Source organism: Mixophyes fleayi, chromosome 5, assembly GCF_038048845.1.
Source record: "Mixophyes fleayi isolate aMixFle1 chromosome 5, aMixFle1.hap1, whole genome shotgun sequence".
NCBI lineage: Eukaryota > Metazoa > Chordata > Amphibia > Anura > Limnodynastidae > Mixophyes > Mixophyes fleayi.
The window spans coordinates 179568919-179583978 of NC_134406.1; the positions used below are offsets into that span (position 1 = coordinate 179568919).

The window sequence follows — 15060 nt, forward strand, 5'->3', positions numbered from 1 at the left end:
TTTAATGTATCACAAACTATATAAACCAGGCTCTGGGTCCACTATACAGTCTACTTGACCACAGACTTCAGGATTGAATGACTGTATGCTGGATCCAGGGCGCTTGCGTATGTATCGGCTGTACTTATTCTATTGAACTGTTATATATTGCATCTTGCTATTAAATTACTTTGCGCATTGGAACCACACCAAATCGCAGCGGACAATCTTCATTGATTGCGACTAAACGAACATAACAATTGATATAGCACAGTGTTTGTGGTATGAAATTCTTTTATTCATGAAGGAAAGTACACAATAGTTGGCACAGGTTAAATTAAAAAAGAAAAAAAAAATACTGTTTTAATGAATGGGAAATTCTCTTCAAGATCAATCCCGATATACATTATAAAGCTCCATTTCCAGTGTCTCAGGTGACATTCACTTACTGAGGTGACTGGAGCACTGCATCAGGTTCTTGTATACATACTAGCAAGAATCGTAATTACTCTACATCGATATTTTATATACACTGCATTTTGAGATTTTTATTTATTGCTGGTAATATTCCAGAAATACTTCCCACTTTTTGGCGAATACTTTCATGGCATTAGAAAACATTTTTGTTACATTTCTACTAAGAACTTCAATTTACAGCAGTTGTGCATGCAGGATAAAGACCCATTATCGCTTAGAAACTGTTGTGCTGATTAAAAAAAAACAAAAACTAAGCACACAGTCAAAACTGCTTTTTTATTATTCAGAATCCCCCTCCTCTTTCCTACACCGTTGATAGAAAACACACTAGTTCACACACGTTTTCGTCATGAAATTACTCCAATACACAGTTTGTGTAAATCAGCAAAGGTAACTGTAGAACAGTGTGGGCAGGCGTTTGGCATTTAAAAGGTCATTTTAGTACAAGATTCATTTTTGTTGCTTCACTAAAACTCCAGGATGTAGCAATAACAAGACGCTCGCACTCATGCTGTGTGAGATTCACTTTCATCACTAACTTCAGAATTGTTTTTTGCAACAAGGCTGGCGCCTGAAGGTACAGAGTCCACATGAACGTCCTCATCATCTGACTGAACAACAGGTGACTCCCCTCCATCTTCACTGTTTTCCAGACTAGCCGAATCAGTGCATGTGGAGGACAGAGAGGAAAGTTTGTGTCTGAGCTCTGCTTGACTGGGAACCTGAAGCGTTATCTCATTTCGACAGGCATCAAATTCTGGACCTACACCATTCGACATGAGGAAAGAAGATGAAAAAGATTAAAAAAGGTTTGACGTCTGCTCTATGGAGTAAAGAGTAAACTACTATTAGACAGGTCTTGTGATTTCTGGTTTAAATGAATGTAGTTAGATATTCAAACAATGATATTGGCAGTGGCACCCAAAAGATACTTGGCTTGGTTATAGTGGGAAATCAAGTATATTGTACCAGTAACGTTACAAAATCAATCTATTCAAATGCAACACCCTCTGTTTTGACCCACCATAACTTGCTGCGGCCACAGATCAAAATGACAGCAGTTACCATATGGTATTAGCTATACTATTAGCAAAATGTCAGAAATGATTGCAGGTCAGAAAATCACAAACTATCTGTCTGAATCCTGCAATCACATATGAGCATCTATAGCTCGGCTCCTCAACACTGATAGAACACTGCATTTTTTCACATGTTCTGTCATTAGTGCATATTCTCAACAACTAGTGCTCAATCAATATAAAATCGGGTTGTAGAACTGGATTAGGAGTCCCCTAGTGTAGAACAGATTTTTCAGAGACGTCTGCAATTCTACTAGTGTCCCATATACCAACCAACATTGTAGAAACTGAAGAGCTTAGATAAGGCAGGAGGTCAATATGCAGAAACACTAACCTTATGGTGACACTTACCCTCCCCCCTCTGCGATCCTACATTTTACATAAACATATAACTTCATGGTACACATGAACACACATCTTCATTTTATTAGAATAGGGAATATTGATACCGCTTTCACACTGCCACCCTGGGTATATGAATCCAGGATATTGCCAGGGGAAAAATTCCTGGTTTGACCGGGTTCACACTGAACCCGGGCAGACCCGGGTCTGCCAAAAATAAATAAATAGATAAGTTGGAAAAAAGAATAGAAGAGTCCTCTTAATACCTTAGTATTTCCTCCACGCTGACTGTCCGGCAGTTTACATGAAGAAATTACATCATTCCTATTGGCCAGGGAGAAAATTATGCATTTAAAGTGGCAATAGCGGACCTCATGCCTGTATAATGTAATCCAGGCGTAGGGTCCGCTGTTGCCGCTTTAAATGCATAATTTTCTCCCTGCCCAATTTCTCCTTGTAACCAACTGGACAGTCACCGTGGAGGATATACTAAGGTAGTAAGAGGACTTTTTTTTTTTTTTTTTTTTTTTTACACTAGTCGGTGTGACCCGGGTTGAAAAACCTGGTCTCACTGTTCATAGTGAGGGCGACCCGGGTCGGACACAAGAATTACCCCATCAAAAGACCTGGGAATTAGACCTGGCAAAAACCCGGGTTAAGGCTGCAGTATGGAAGGGGTATGACAAGATATTTAACACTAAAAGCCAATAATGTAAAAGATACATAACAGAAAGATTTAAAAAAGTAATTCCTGCGGCTACACAGCTGTCAGTAAAAGATCATATATGGCCTAATGCCCAGCGATTTGTAACAGTAGCTTGGGTTAATTTTTTTCTGTCAAATTTACAAAACTCAACACCTACTATAAAAATAAGCTTAAAGGGTTTGTGAAAAAGATTTAATATTCTAAATGTACAAAAATGTGGCAATTACTTTCTATTCTCTCTCATGTGGTAGCTGTTTTTTGCTTTTGTAACAATCCCATCAACAACATTGTGGCTAAATTGCACAGACCATTAAACATTGCTTTATGGATAGTATATCTGTGTAGTTACAATTCTACACAAGTTTCTTTTTATTGTTGTAACATGTATCCCTCTAATGTAATAATTACATAAAATTAAATATATATATATATATATATATATATAATTAGTTATAACTAATACAATACGACTACCTGATTAATATAACTATTGCCCAATTACTGTTCATATTACTAATGATAGTTACATAGAAAGAAAAAGTATATTGAGAGGCAGAATTAGGCTGAGAAACGGATGGCGGTGAACATTTTAGTATTTTTAAAATCACTGACAAGTGAAGTGAATAACATTCTTTATCTTGTTACAATGGCACCTGTCAAGGAATGAGATATATCAGGCAGCAAGTGAACAGTCAGTTCTTGAAGTTGATGTGTTGGAAGCAGGACAAATGGGCAAGCGTAAGGATCAGAGAGACTTTGACAAGGACCAAATTGTGATGGCTTTACAACTGGGTCAAAGCATCTCCAAAATGGCTCGTCTTTTGGGGTGCTCCTGCTACGCAGTGGTTAGTACAGTGGCTCCCAAACTGTACTACCTGGCTTCCTGGGATGCCACAGCGGTGGTAAGCTGGGTAAGTAAGACTACTTGCTAATTATTTTGGCTTAGGGGTGCCTTGAAAAAAAAAAAAAATATGGAGACCCTAAATGTGCCTTGAACTGATACGGTTCGGGATCCACTGGATTAGTACCTGCAAAAGTGGTCTAAGGAAGGACAACCAGTGAACCAGCAACAGTGTCATGTGCACCCAAGACTCATTGATGCGCGTAGGGAGCAAAGGCTAGCCCGTCTGGTCCAATCCCACAGAAGAGCTACTGTAGCACGCATTGCTGAAAAAGTTAATGCTGACTCTGATAGAAAGGTATGAGAACACACAATGAATCGCAGCGTGCTGTGTATTGGGCTGCATAGCGCAGACTGTTCAGTGTGCCCATGCTGACTCATGTCCACCACTGAAAGCACCTACAACGGACATGTGATCGCCCAACTGGGCTGTGGAGCAATGGAAGAAGGTGGCTTGGTCTAATAAATCACGTTTTCTTTTACATCATGTGAACGCTCAGGTGCGTGTGCGTTGTTTACCTGGGGAAGAGATGGCACCAGATGCACTCTAGGAAGAAGGCAAGCCAGCGGAGGCAGTGTGATGCTCTGGACAATGTTCAGCTGGGAGACCTTGGGTCCTGGCATTCCTGTGGATGTTACTTTGACACATACCACCTACCTAAACATTACTTCAGACTAAGTTCACCTCTTCATGTCAACAGTACTCCTTGAAGGCAGTGGCCTCTTTCAGCATGATAATGCGCCCTGCCACTCTGCAAAAATTGTTCAGGAATGACAAAGAGGTCAAGGTGTTGACTTGACCTTCAAGTTCCCCAGATCTCAATCCAATGGAGCATCTGTGGGATATGCTAGAAAAACAAGTCAGAGACATGGAGGCCCCACCTCGCAACTTAGAGCACTTAAAGTATCTGCTGCTAACATCTTGGACACCACAGAACACCTTCAGAGATCTTGTGGAGTCCGTGCCTAGATGGTACAGAGCCGTTTTGTCAGCACAAGGAGGACCATACACAATATTAGGCAGGTGTTTTTAATTTTGTGGCTGCATGTCTACATTATTAAGTACACTTGCTCGTTAATGCAAATATATAATCAACCAATCATGTGGTAGCAACTCGATGCATAAAAGCATACAGATATGGACAAGAGGTTCAACTGTTCCCCATTCTGATGTTTGGCCAGATCTAAGTGACTCTGACCAGGGATTGACTGTTGGTGCCATATGGTGGTTTGAGTATCTCAAATACAGAAAATGGAGGCTACAGTGGGCACAGGTTAACCATACCTGCACAGTAGAAGAATGGAAAAGGTCACCTGGTCTGAAGAATCTTGATTTCTGCTGTGACATGCAGATGGTAGGATCCATCCCGTCTTGCATCAACAGTGCAGGCTCATGGTGTTATTACCAACTAAGCATGATTTAAATGCCACTGCCTACCTGAGTATTGTTGTTGACTACATGCATCCCTTTATGGCCACAATCTACCCATCTTCTAATGGCTACTTAGAGCAGGACAACGTGTCATCTCAAACTTGTTCCTTGAACATGACAATGAGTTCAATGTACTCCAATGGCCTCCAGAGTAACCAAATCTCAATCCAATAGATCACCATTAAGATGTGATAGAATGCGGAATTCACTGTATGAATATGCAGCCGACAAATCTGCCGCAGTTGTGTGATGCTATCGTGTCAACATGGACCAGCATATCTAAAGAATGTTTCCAGCACCTTGTTGAATCCATGCTAAGAAGAATTCAGGCTGTCCTGGGGCAAATGGGGGGGGATTTCTACACAATATTAGAAAGGTAATAATAAAGTGGACACCGCGTTCATATGTGCAAGATTTTATAGGTGTAATTGATGAAATATGTGTATTATAAGTAAAGTACTTTGAATAATATACAGTATCTATATACATGCTGAGTGTGAGTTATGTATAACAGGTATACTGCATGCGATTGGTTATGTATCAGCGATGCTCTAAAATCCAACAGGGTTTATTCACTTAACCTGCGGGGTCCAGACACTGCCGCTTTAAATTAACCATCATCTAAGTTGCGTTGACATCAAAGTGAAGTGCCAGAGTCCTGTGTCTTCAGAATCACTGCCTGTCAGCATGACGCTTCCAGCGGAGATTCAGGTAAGTCTCTTTAGTTTCTATTCATTTTTCTCACATTTCATTTTTTTTTTTTTTGTAGGAATAAACCCTGTTGAATTTTTGAGCAACGGTGGTACGATTACCACTGACTGTATGGGTATACTGTGAAATACCACTTTGATACAGCAACTATTGAGCTTGAACTCTGAGGCGTGAATGTTATTTAATGTGGTTTAAAAGACTGAAATAGGCATGGATTTCTAAGGAAAAGTGTGAAAAAGGCATAAGCAACGAGACGATCTAGAAACAGTATTATAGCAATAACAGGCACATAATAACATTTAATATGCGCTATTTCCCTTTTACACAGCAGTTCAAGTGGAACGGTAGTGGTGGTTTACAATGGCACCAGTATAATTAACATGTACCACATTTTATGTTAGTTTTCACAATACTCCAATAACAGTGGTAGCCGTATTATCAACAAGTACCTTATAGAGCTGCCAGTAAGCTAGGCAGCTGATGCCTAAGAGTGAATGGAGGTAAATAGCTCATTGTGAGAAAATTAACATACAAACACCGTAAACTCAAATAAAATAGAAATATACAGGAAAAAAAAAATAGGAATTAGACTTGAATTGAGCTGCATTTGCTCTTTCCATAAATATTCATGGAGCTATGTATAACAATTTCATGTCTGCTCATCTTGAATAACAACACATTAACACTTTGGATATCGCTAAGCATTTGACAGTATTTTCCCAACACCGTACTTTAATAATTTCCAATGCATGATTTCTATGGCTGGCATGACCTAGCCATGGATGGTCAGTGTGGTGTGTCTTAATACTTGACTAGCTGATAAGATTTTAAGCTTATTTTATAGCCCACATATGTTGCAATTTGATTGAAAACAATGAAAGATCAAACCGACTGGCAAAATCTGAATATGTGTGCACCTCTGTAGAACTTGTACACATTGTGACTGGATCGCTGATAAATAGCTTTTGGTATAAATGTATTTATAGGAAATAGCGCAGGGCGCTTATTTATATAATTGAACATGCACTTATTTTTGATATTGTGAGATAGGAAATTGTTATTTCTGAGACCAGGGTAGAAAATTTGTTTTTTCTCTTTTAACCTTTCAAAAGCAAATACCTTATTTCTGATGCATATCTGATACAATAAGTCTGTTTTGAAAGCCTTTTGCATATCTTGGTGCAAGGAAATGCTTTGCTGTACCTGTCTTTGGGAATGTGTATCCTGCTACTGTCTAAAGAAAGGATTCATGTTGATTGGACCTTTTGATATGCGAGGCCTTTTGAAGGCAGGAAGGGTTAATTAAGACCTTGTTACTAGATTTTCTGTGTCTAAAAACAAAGATGCAGGACATCACTGAATTTTTAAGATCTCACAGATAAGTATAAATAGTGTTAGCTTTGCAATGCATGTAAATCTATGTTTTGGTAAACAAGTTACAGCCTGATTCTAAAAATAGCCTGCGTCCAAATATGTATTATTATTATTATTATTATTATTATTAATATTTATAAGGCGCCACAAGGCATCCGCAGCGCCGTACAGAGACAAACAAAATCACAATACAATGGGAGACAGCACAGTACAGTAAACACAGCAACTCAGTACGCTCAATGCACAGCTAGAGAGGGCGGGGAAGGGGGAGGGAGGATCCGCAAACGACGGGGCCCAAGAAGGAGGGCGCGGAAGACAGGGAGACCCCCAGGGGGGAGGAGGGAGCGAGAGTGGACATGGGGTGGAGGACCCTCGAGGAGGAGGGCTAAGTAGCTGGAGAGCAGAGTTAGAAGTGGTGGAAACAGGAGGAGAGATGGTTCTGCTCAGAGGAGCGTACAATCTAATCTAATGTATAAAATGCATTGACTTGTACACTGAAATGTATCATTCTGATGTTCCATCTGACCTGACCACTGATACCTCTAATCACTGGAACTGTCCTTGTCAGGACACTTCAGAAATAAACATCACTCTGCTTCAAAGACCTGCTTGACAACCTCTTCAATATTGCTGTAATCCTGTGACCTGCAGATTAGACCCTAAATCTAATTTGTTATCTGGCTGATTCTGAGGTTGGACCCAGCTCTCCAGTACCACCCCTCTGCCTGTTACCCATGCAGCCCTGGTCAGTGTGATAGGCCAGGGGGGATCCATCCACAGCAACCCTGATCTAAAGTAAGAGGTCAGGAGTACCAGCCCAGGTACACCAGCAAGGAAGTACGGTAACAGCGTCAGTTACCCAGAAGGAACGTAGTTCTGAGTGTCAAAGGAGCTCAGTGGTGGCAGGAGGGGGCGTATTCGGAATAACGAAAGGGGACGGTGGCAGAGTAAGCCTAGCCGGTTCCCAGCAACAACAGACAGGGTGGCATAGGCGGTCCATCCTGTCACACACATTATTTGGTTTCATTAGACCTTCTGATAATGTATATACTGTGATTGTTGTGCAGTCTTTGGACACCAGGTAATAATCATTTTGCATATTAGGAATGTCACAAGATAGGTCTCTGTGTCTTAGTCATTGCACCATATACGGTGCTGCATATAATTTAGCTATATTACCAGGTGTTTTGTGCAATATATTGCTGCCAATATGTCATGCAAAAGTGCTTTTAACTCCTGTTTCAGAATTCACCATATAGGAGGGTCCACCATGATTTCTGCCCACTTCCCCATTTAGTCTAACATGATCACAAACTCCATAGGCAGAAAATTGGCATCTTCAGTCCTGAGGGAGAATAAAAGCAATCCACAACATACACGCTTGCTCTAAGACACAAAGCCTGTGCACACACTGGATGAGGTAGCAGATTTCTAATAAGAAATAATAGAAAGAAAATGTAAAATATTTCTGGCACTACATTCTTTGCCATTTGCCGAACTTTTCTTCTTTCCCCGCTTGAAAATCTAACTTGCACAACTCCTAGTTGACAGGGTTCCAGGTGTCTCAGTTTTTTCAGTTTGCCCACTGGGAATGCTTAGATCAACATTTATTTTACATTTCAGATCATTTAGAATGTGGTTTGCCCTACATTAAAGAAAATAACAGTGAAAGTTGCCATTAAAATTGTTGCTGTATATGGCACTCAAGAAATCACAGACCGTTTTCCTTCACATTCATGTCCATTTTTCCCTTTTCAAAATCCTGGGAGCACCAAGTATGCTGAACATTGTAGATTCTAATCTAAATCAATTGGAGGGCCGCGTTGGGGGAAAATATTAATTTGAAGGCGTCACATAGAATTTACTACTGGAAAATAGGAACCTCTTGGTAGCTATGACATATACAGCTCAATATTGTTAAGCCTTAATCAGGATAGAAATGTGTGCACTGCAGCAAAGCAATGGTGAGCCACCAGATGGGGCATGGCCATTCCAGTTAGTATATGGTCACGTCCACTGGGAGCAGGCCCTGCACACCACACCTTTAGTAACACATTTCTCCCCTCACGTCTGCAGTAATATTTGTTCCCAGCCCTCCTCTAACACATTTCACACCCCCCCCCCCCCCATACTGTTGTAGAATATCTTTCCAGCAACACCTTCCCTTGCACAATTTCTACCTTTCCATCCTAGTCTCTTACACGAGGCAAAACTCCACAATTGCACAGGCACATTCTGGCTGCAAAGCAGAGTGAAGCTCATTCCTTCCAATTCCAGACAAACGCCCATTCTCACTGCGGTGATGGTCGACCTGATACAATGAAGGACAGATAAAAGGGTGACCAAAGGATGACAAGACAGAAATACTGCAGTATGTTTTGGCCAGATTTCCCCATCAGTCCTGCTACCAGCGGACCAGAAAAAATGGCCTTGCATATCGTGTACCTCTGCAGATATTGGAGACTCTTGGTGTATAGATCAAAGTACTGATTTCACTGCAATGTCTATACTGGCTGTACAAACTGGATTGTATATAACAAGACTTAAGTATATGCTTGTCTGCAGGGCTGCAAATACAGTCATGGATAAAAGTTTTGAGAATGACACAAGTATTGATTTTCACAAAGTTTGCTGTTTCAGTGTTTTTAGACCTTTAAGTCAGATGTTGCTATGGTATACTGAAGTAGAATTACAAGCATTTCATGACTGTCTCAGACTTTTATGAACAATTACATTAAATTTATGCAGAGTCAATATTTGCAGTGTTAACCATTCATTTTTGAAGACCTCTGCAATTTTCCATGGCATTCTGTAAATCAATGTCTGGGCCACATAGTGACTGATGGCCGCCCATTCTTGCCTAATCAATGCTTTGAGTTTGTCAGAATTTGTGGGTTTTTGTTTGTCAGGCCGCCTCTTGAGGATTGACTACAAGTTCTCAATGGGATTAAGGTCTGGGGAGTATCCTGGCCACAGACCCAAAATTTTTATGTTTTGATCCCTGAGTCACTTATTTATCACTTTTGTCTTATGGCAAGGTGCTCCATCATGCTGGAAAACACATTGTTTATCACCAAACTGTTCTTGAAAGGTTGTGAGAACTTGCTCTTAGAGGATGTTTTGGTACCATTCTTTTTTCATGGCTGCGTTCTTAGGCAAAATTGTGAGTGAGCCCACTCTCTTGGCTGAGAAGCATCCACACTCATGAATGGTCTCAGGATGCTTTACTGTTGGCATGACTCAGGACTGATGGTAGCGCTCACCTTTCCTTCTCTGGACAAGCGTTTTTTCAGATGCCCCAAACAATCTGAAAGGGGATTCATCAGAGAAAATGACTTTACCCCAGACCTCAGCAGTCCAATCCCTGTACCTTTTGCAGAATATCAGTCTGTCCCTGATGTTTTCTTGGAAAGAAGTGGCTTATTTGTTGGCCTTCTTGACACCAGACCACCCTCCAAAAATCTTCGCCTCACTGTGTGTGCAGTTGCACTCACACCTGCCTGCTGCCATTCCTGAGCAAGCTCTGCACTGGTAGTGCCCCGATCCTGCAGATGAATCAACTTTAGGAGATGGTCCTGGCGCTTGCTGGACACTCTTGGATGCCCTGAAGCTTTCTTTACAACTATTGAACCTCTCTGCTTGAAGTTCTTGATAATACGATAAATGGTTGATTTAGGTGCAATCTTACTAGCAGCAATATTCTTGCCTGTGAAGCCCTTTTTGTACAAAGCGATGACTGCACATGTTTCCTTGCAGATAACCTTGGTTAACAGAGGAAGAACAAATGATTTCAAGCACCTCCTTTTAAAGCTTCCAGTCTGTTATTCTAACTCAATCAGCATGACAGAGTGATCTCTAGCCTTGTCCTTGTCAACACTCTCACCTGTGTTAACGAGAGAATCACTGACCTGATGTCAGCTGGTCCTTTTGTGGCAGGGCTGAAATGCAGTGGAAATGTTGTTTTTGGGATAAAGTTAATTGTCATGCAAAGAGGGACTTTGAAATTATTTGCAATTCATCTGATCACTCTTCATTACATTCTGGAGTAGATACAAACTGCCATCATAAAAATTGAGGCAGCAGACTTTTGTCCATGATTGTAGAGGTAGTCCCTTATGGTTCATTGAGATGCCTATTAAATATGTTGCTGATATTAAAGGATTCAACACTGTTTTAAAAATATTATACACCAAGGCAAATCAGGGAGATCCTCTGAGGCTAGACACCCAAGACAAATGCCCTCATCTTTATCTTAAAACTAGTCCTGCTGGGTTGATTAGCTTGCAATGTGATGGAGGAAGTATAAATGATTTAGTAGGAAAGCATGCAGTACTCTTTTTCTGTCCTGCATAACGGCATTGACTTTATAACATTTTATTTAGCACTTTCAAACATGTATTTTTATTTTAATATAACTAGAAAAAAAGACCCATTAATGTCTGTTTTCATCCAAAACACAACAAAATACAGTTCACAGGTTTTACAGAGATGGGCATGGATTTGGTGATATTCAGGCAGATTTCCATCTGCAGTTCTTCACTATTCAGAAAAGATCTAACTCACTGGTGATGTCTAGTGGTCCATGCGACTAGGGTGTAGAGACTATTCCTACAAATGTAGCAGAATCCAGGCCTGATTAAATCATAATATACATTCTTAATGCATACATTATATATCTAATATCTAAATAAATTAATGCTAAAAAGAGGAAGAGAGGACTGGTATGAATGTCGAGTGCTGTAATACACTTACACATCTATAGGACTACTAACGTCAGCAATGTTTCAGACATGTTAACACCCATCCAGAAAAAGCGGGAGTACTTACAGTCTGTCATCACATACCCCAATTCTCTGCCCATATTTATATTGGATTACTGGATTTGCAGATCCAGCATGGTAAGAGTGTGTGGAATATTAGCCTGATACATAAGACGTATAGACAGTAATGCCCTACTGCAGTGGTTTAGGCTATCCAAGCAAGCTAGGACTACATGGTAAGTAAAGTGAGAACAGGAGGAAGGAAGAGGACAATAGTGGAGAGACTGAAATGGAGATTAAAATGTGGGTGTAACAAGAAGATATAGATGAAGAAACAAGGTCCTGCTTGGTATAACTTTGTAGCACATGAAAAATTATTACAATTGTTTTCAAATGATACACTCTATAAGCACACCAAACTTCCAGTAAAAGGATACTGTAAAACTATGATTATAGGTGTACAAGGTATACAAAATCTGGCATTACCTATCATAGGAGACAGCACACTGTTGTCTTCTCCTCCAGAATTTAAGAAGACATCTAGTGCCTCCTGGTCAGACATATCCATCAGGTCCATCTGCTCCAACATGTCCACGTTGACTTCCATGGAAGACATGCTTCCAATTGGTTCTTTAAAAAAAAAAAAAAAACAAGACCATATTTAGGGTACACAATTCTGTAAATAGATATCGCTCATTTTGAGGGCCTGTTCCACGTGTCAATAAATTACTTATTTTGCTAAGCTGGCACCAATTATGCCATAAAAAAAAGATAATATATGTGACAAATACAGGAAGCTCATATTTTCAGGTCAAAACAAAGTCAGTGTCTTTGTTTCGCATAGACAGAAAAGTGGATTTATGTGTGTGTCTTATTAACCTTGCTGTATTAGGATTTCTCTAAACCTGTGTGTCAGACCTTTATAACACAGTTACATTATTTACAGCAGTAATATAGTCCACAATACAGAATCCAGCTTCGACTTATCATAAATGTTGGGTGAAAAAGTGGAAGGGAGTATATATCTAATGCACACTGTGCATAAGCAAAATGTGCTGGTGACAGTGCACAGGAGGATGCAGGATTTTCGTTTAGGATCCAGGCTAGACAAGTTGTATTGTAATTTTAATATAAATCACTTGATAAAAATCTTTTAAACATTGCAACTACTATTTTTTTTCTTCAGACAACCCAAACAAACATTGACTCAATGCGTAAAAGAAACAAATCACTGGGTAGAAGTCAGTGTTTTATGGTCACTTGCCTCGTCTCTCGGTTATCTGCAGGTATCCAGTAGAGAGGTACTGCTCCATGTCCTGCTGGAAAGCCTCTTCAAAGAACTTCTGCCGTTCCTTTAGCTTCATCTGCTGGGCATATTCCATGTCCAGGACTCTCTGTGTGTGCTCTGCATCTAGCTCAGCTATATAATATGGAGCAAAATGATCCCATATAAACTCCATGGAAAAGACCACATGCAGCATTATTCAAAACTTCTACATATCACGATCATTCCAGAAAATTAAAGCAGCAGCTGTGTCACTGGGTGGGGTACGGCATATCGATGCCGAGAAGAGCAAGACAAGACTTACCCCGACCTGTGGATTCTAAAGGGGCTGCTTCCCGACCTTGACCGATGACGACTCCTCTTCACCCCGACTTCAGCCAATGACGATGAAACAAGAAGGCGGCTGCAGTTGATGACGTTATTGAACATGCCGACGCGATTATCACTGTTGTTAAGGGGGTAATGTAAGTATGCACAATGTACAATCCTTTGTAAACTCCTTCTTGCTTCATCGTCATTGGCTGAAGTCGGGGTGAAGAGGAGTCGTCATCGGTCAAGATCGGGAAGCAGCCCCTTCGGAATCCTCAGGTCGGGGTAAGTCTTGTTGGGGTAGTCAGCATCGATATTCTGACTACCACCGGTTTCATTATAGGGTGATGCTCTCAACTAGCATACAGCAGACCAAACAAGGGGATTGTCCACGGAAGATGCAAGGCTCACTAAGTGGTCTGGAAAAACACAGCATGAAAAGTAGTATTCATAAGTTGATGTCCTGCATTTTCCCTGGCAGCATCAGAACAAAAAAAAAATCTAGATTCTGAAGTGTGTATTGGGTTAAGCGTCTTTATAAAACACTTGTAGTTTGACATTTGTGACCAAAAATTCTACAACACAACACCTTACAATTGTAAGATATGAACATTTATACAGTAAAGTAGTCTTGTTAAACCATCCAATTCATTAAGCATATCCACCCATATTCTACCATGGCTTTGAGACTCTTGAGTGCAAAGTTCCCACTTAAACATACTGTAGACAGTAACTGGACGATTTCATTTAAAAACATTTTTATCAGCTGCATTGTCACATGACTATCATTCACAGCACCATAATCCCAGTACACAACAACTAAATGTAGACAAGGGGCATTTCATGGTACCGGATTACAAAATACATAGATTCTAAGGGGTGGGCTTTCTAAACTATGTTGTAGTAGTGGTCTGTAATCCATCATCATCATCATTTATATAGCGCCAAAAAATTCTGTAGCGCTTTACAATTGGGAATATACATTAATAAAAATACTGGGTATCACATACAGAGAGAGGTAAGAGGGCCCTGTTCGCCAGCTTACAATCTATGGGACAATGGGAGTTTGAAACAGAAGGGCACGTGCTACATCATATTGCACATTGGACCATCTAGAATGCAAAGCTATAAAGTATTGAGTGGGCTGTATGATTAGTCACCAGGGCCGGACTGGTCATCTGGCACAGCCGATGGCTGTATGGGCCGGTTCGATACTCTGCGCTTCCGAGACCCGCAGCTTTTCTTCTTTTTTTTTTTAAACCTTCATGTGACTGCGTGGTGCGACGTCATGCACAGCCGCGTAGGAGCCTTCACAATGCGCGGTCTGTTGGGGGCGCAGAGTGTTGAGGTAAGTTGGTGTTCTTTGCATTCTGTTTGGGGGATAGGTAAAATGGTGCAGGGGGGCGGGGGGATAGAAGTAAAAGACAGTGAGTGATAATGTCTGCAGGGGGGGAAGAAAGTGAAAAAAACTGCATGGGTGGGGCAATGGTTGTAGGAGGGGGGAAATAAAAATGGCCAATGTGTGTGGGGGATAGTATATGACTATAGTGTGTGTGTGTGTGTGTGTGTGTGTGTGTGTGTGTCTGGGGGGGGGGGTGCAGGTAGGGGCTAATTATTGGGTGCTATATTATTTGTGGGGTGATGGTGGGGCAATTTAATATTTATAGTGGGGCCTATCAATTTAAGATGGGTTGATTGGGTCTTT

At 40.7% G+C, this 15060-nt stretch overlaps 1 protein-coding gene across 1 annotated transcript in view; it reads right to left on the minus strand.

Annotated features, from left to right (window-relative positions):
- Positions 1 to 255: 255 nt before the first annotated feature.
- The window catches only part of DTNBP1 (dystrobrevin binding protein 1), a 106507-nt gene continuing 91702 nt past the window's right edge, over positions 256 to 15060 (minus strand). Inside the window, exons 8-10 of the mRNA XM_075213103.1 lie at positions 13026 to 13181; positions 12248 to 12391; positions 256 to 1219 (exon numbers count right to left, since the gene is read on the minus strand). Of these exons, the coding sequence (XP_075069204.1) occupies positions 963 to 1219; positions 12248 to 12391; positions 13026 to 13181 (557 nt within the window). The 3' untranslated portion in view covers positions 256 to 962. The remainder of the gene's footprint in view (positions 1220 to 12247; positions 12392 to 13025; positions 13182 to 15060) is intronic.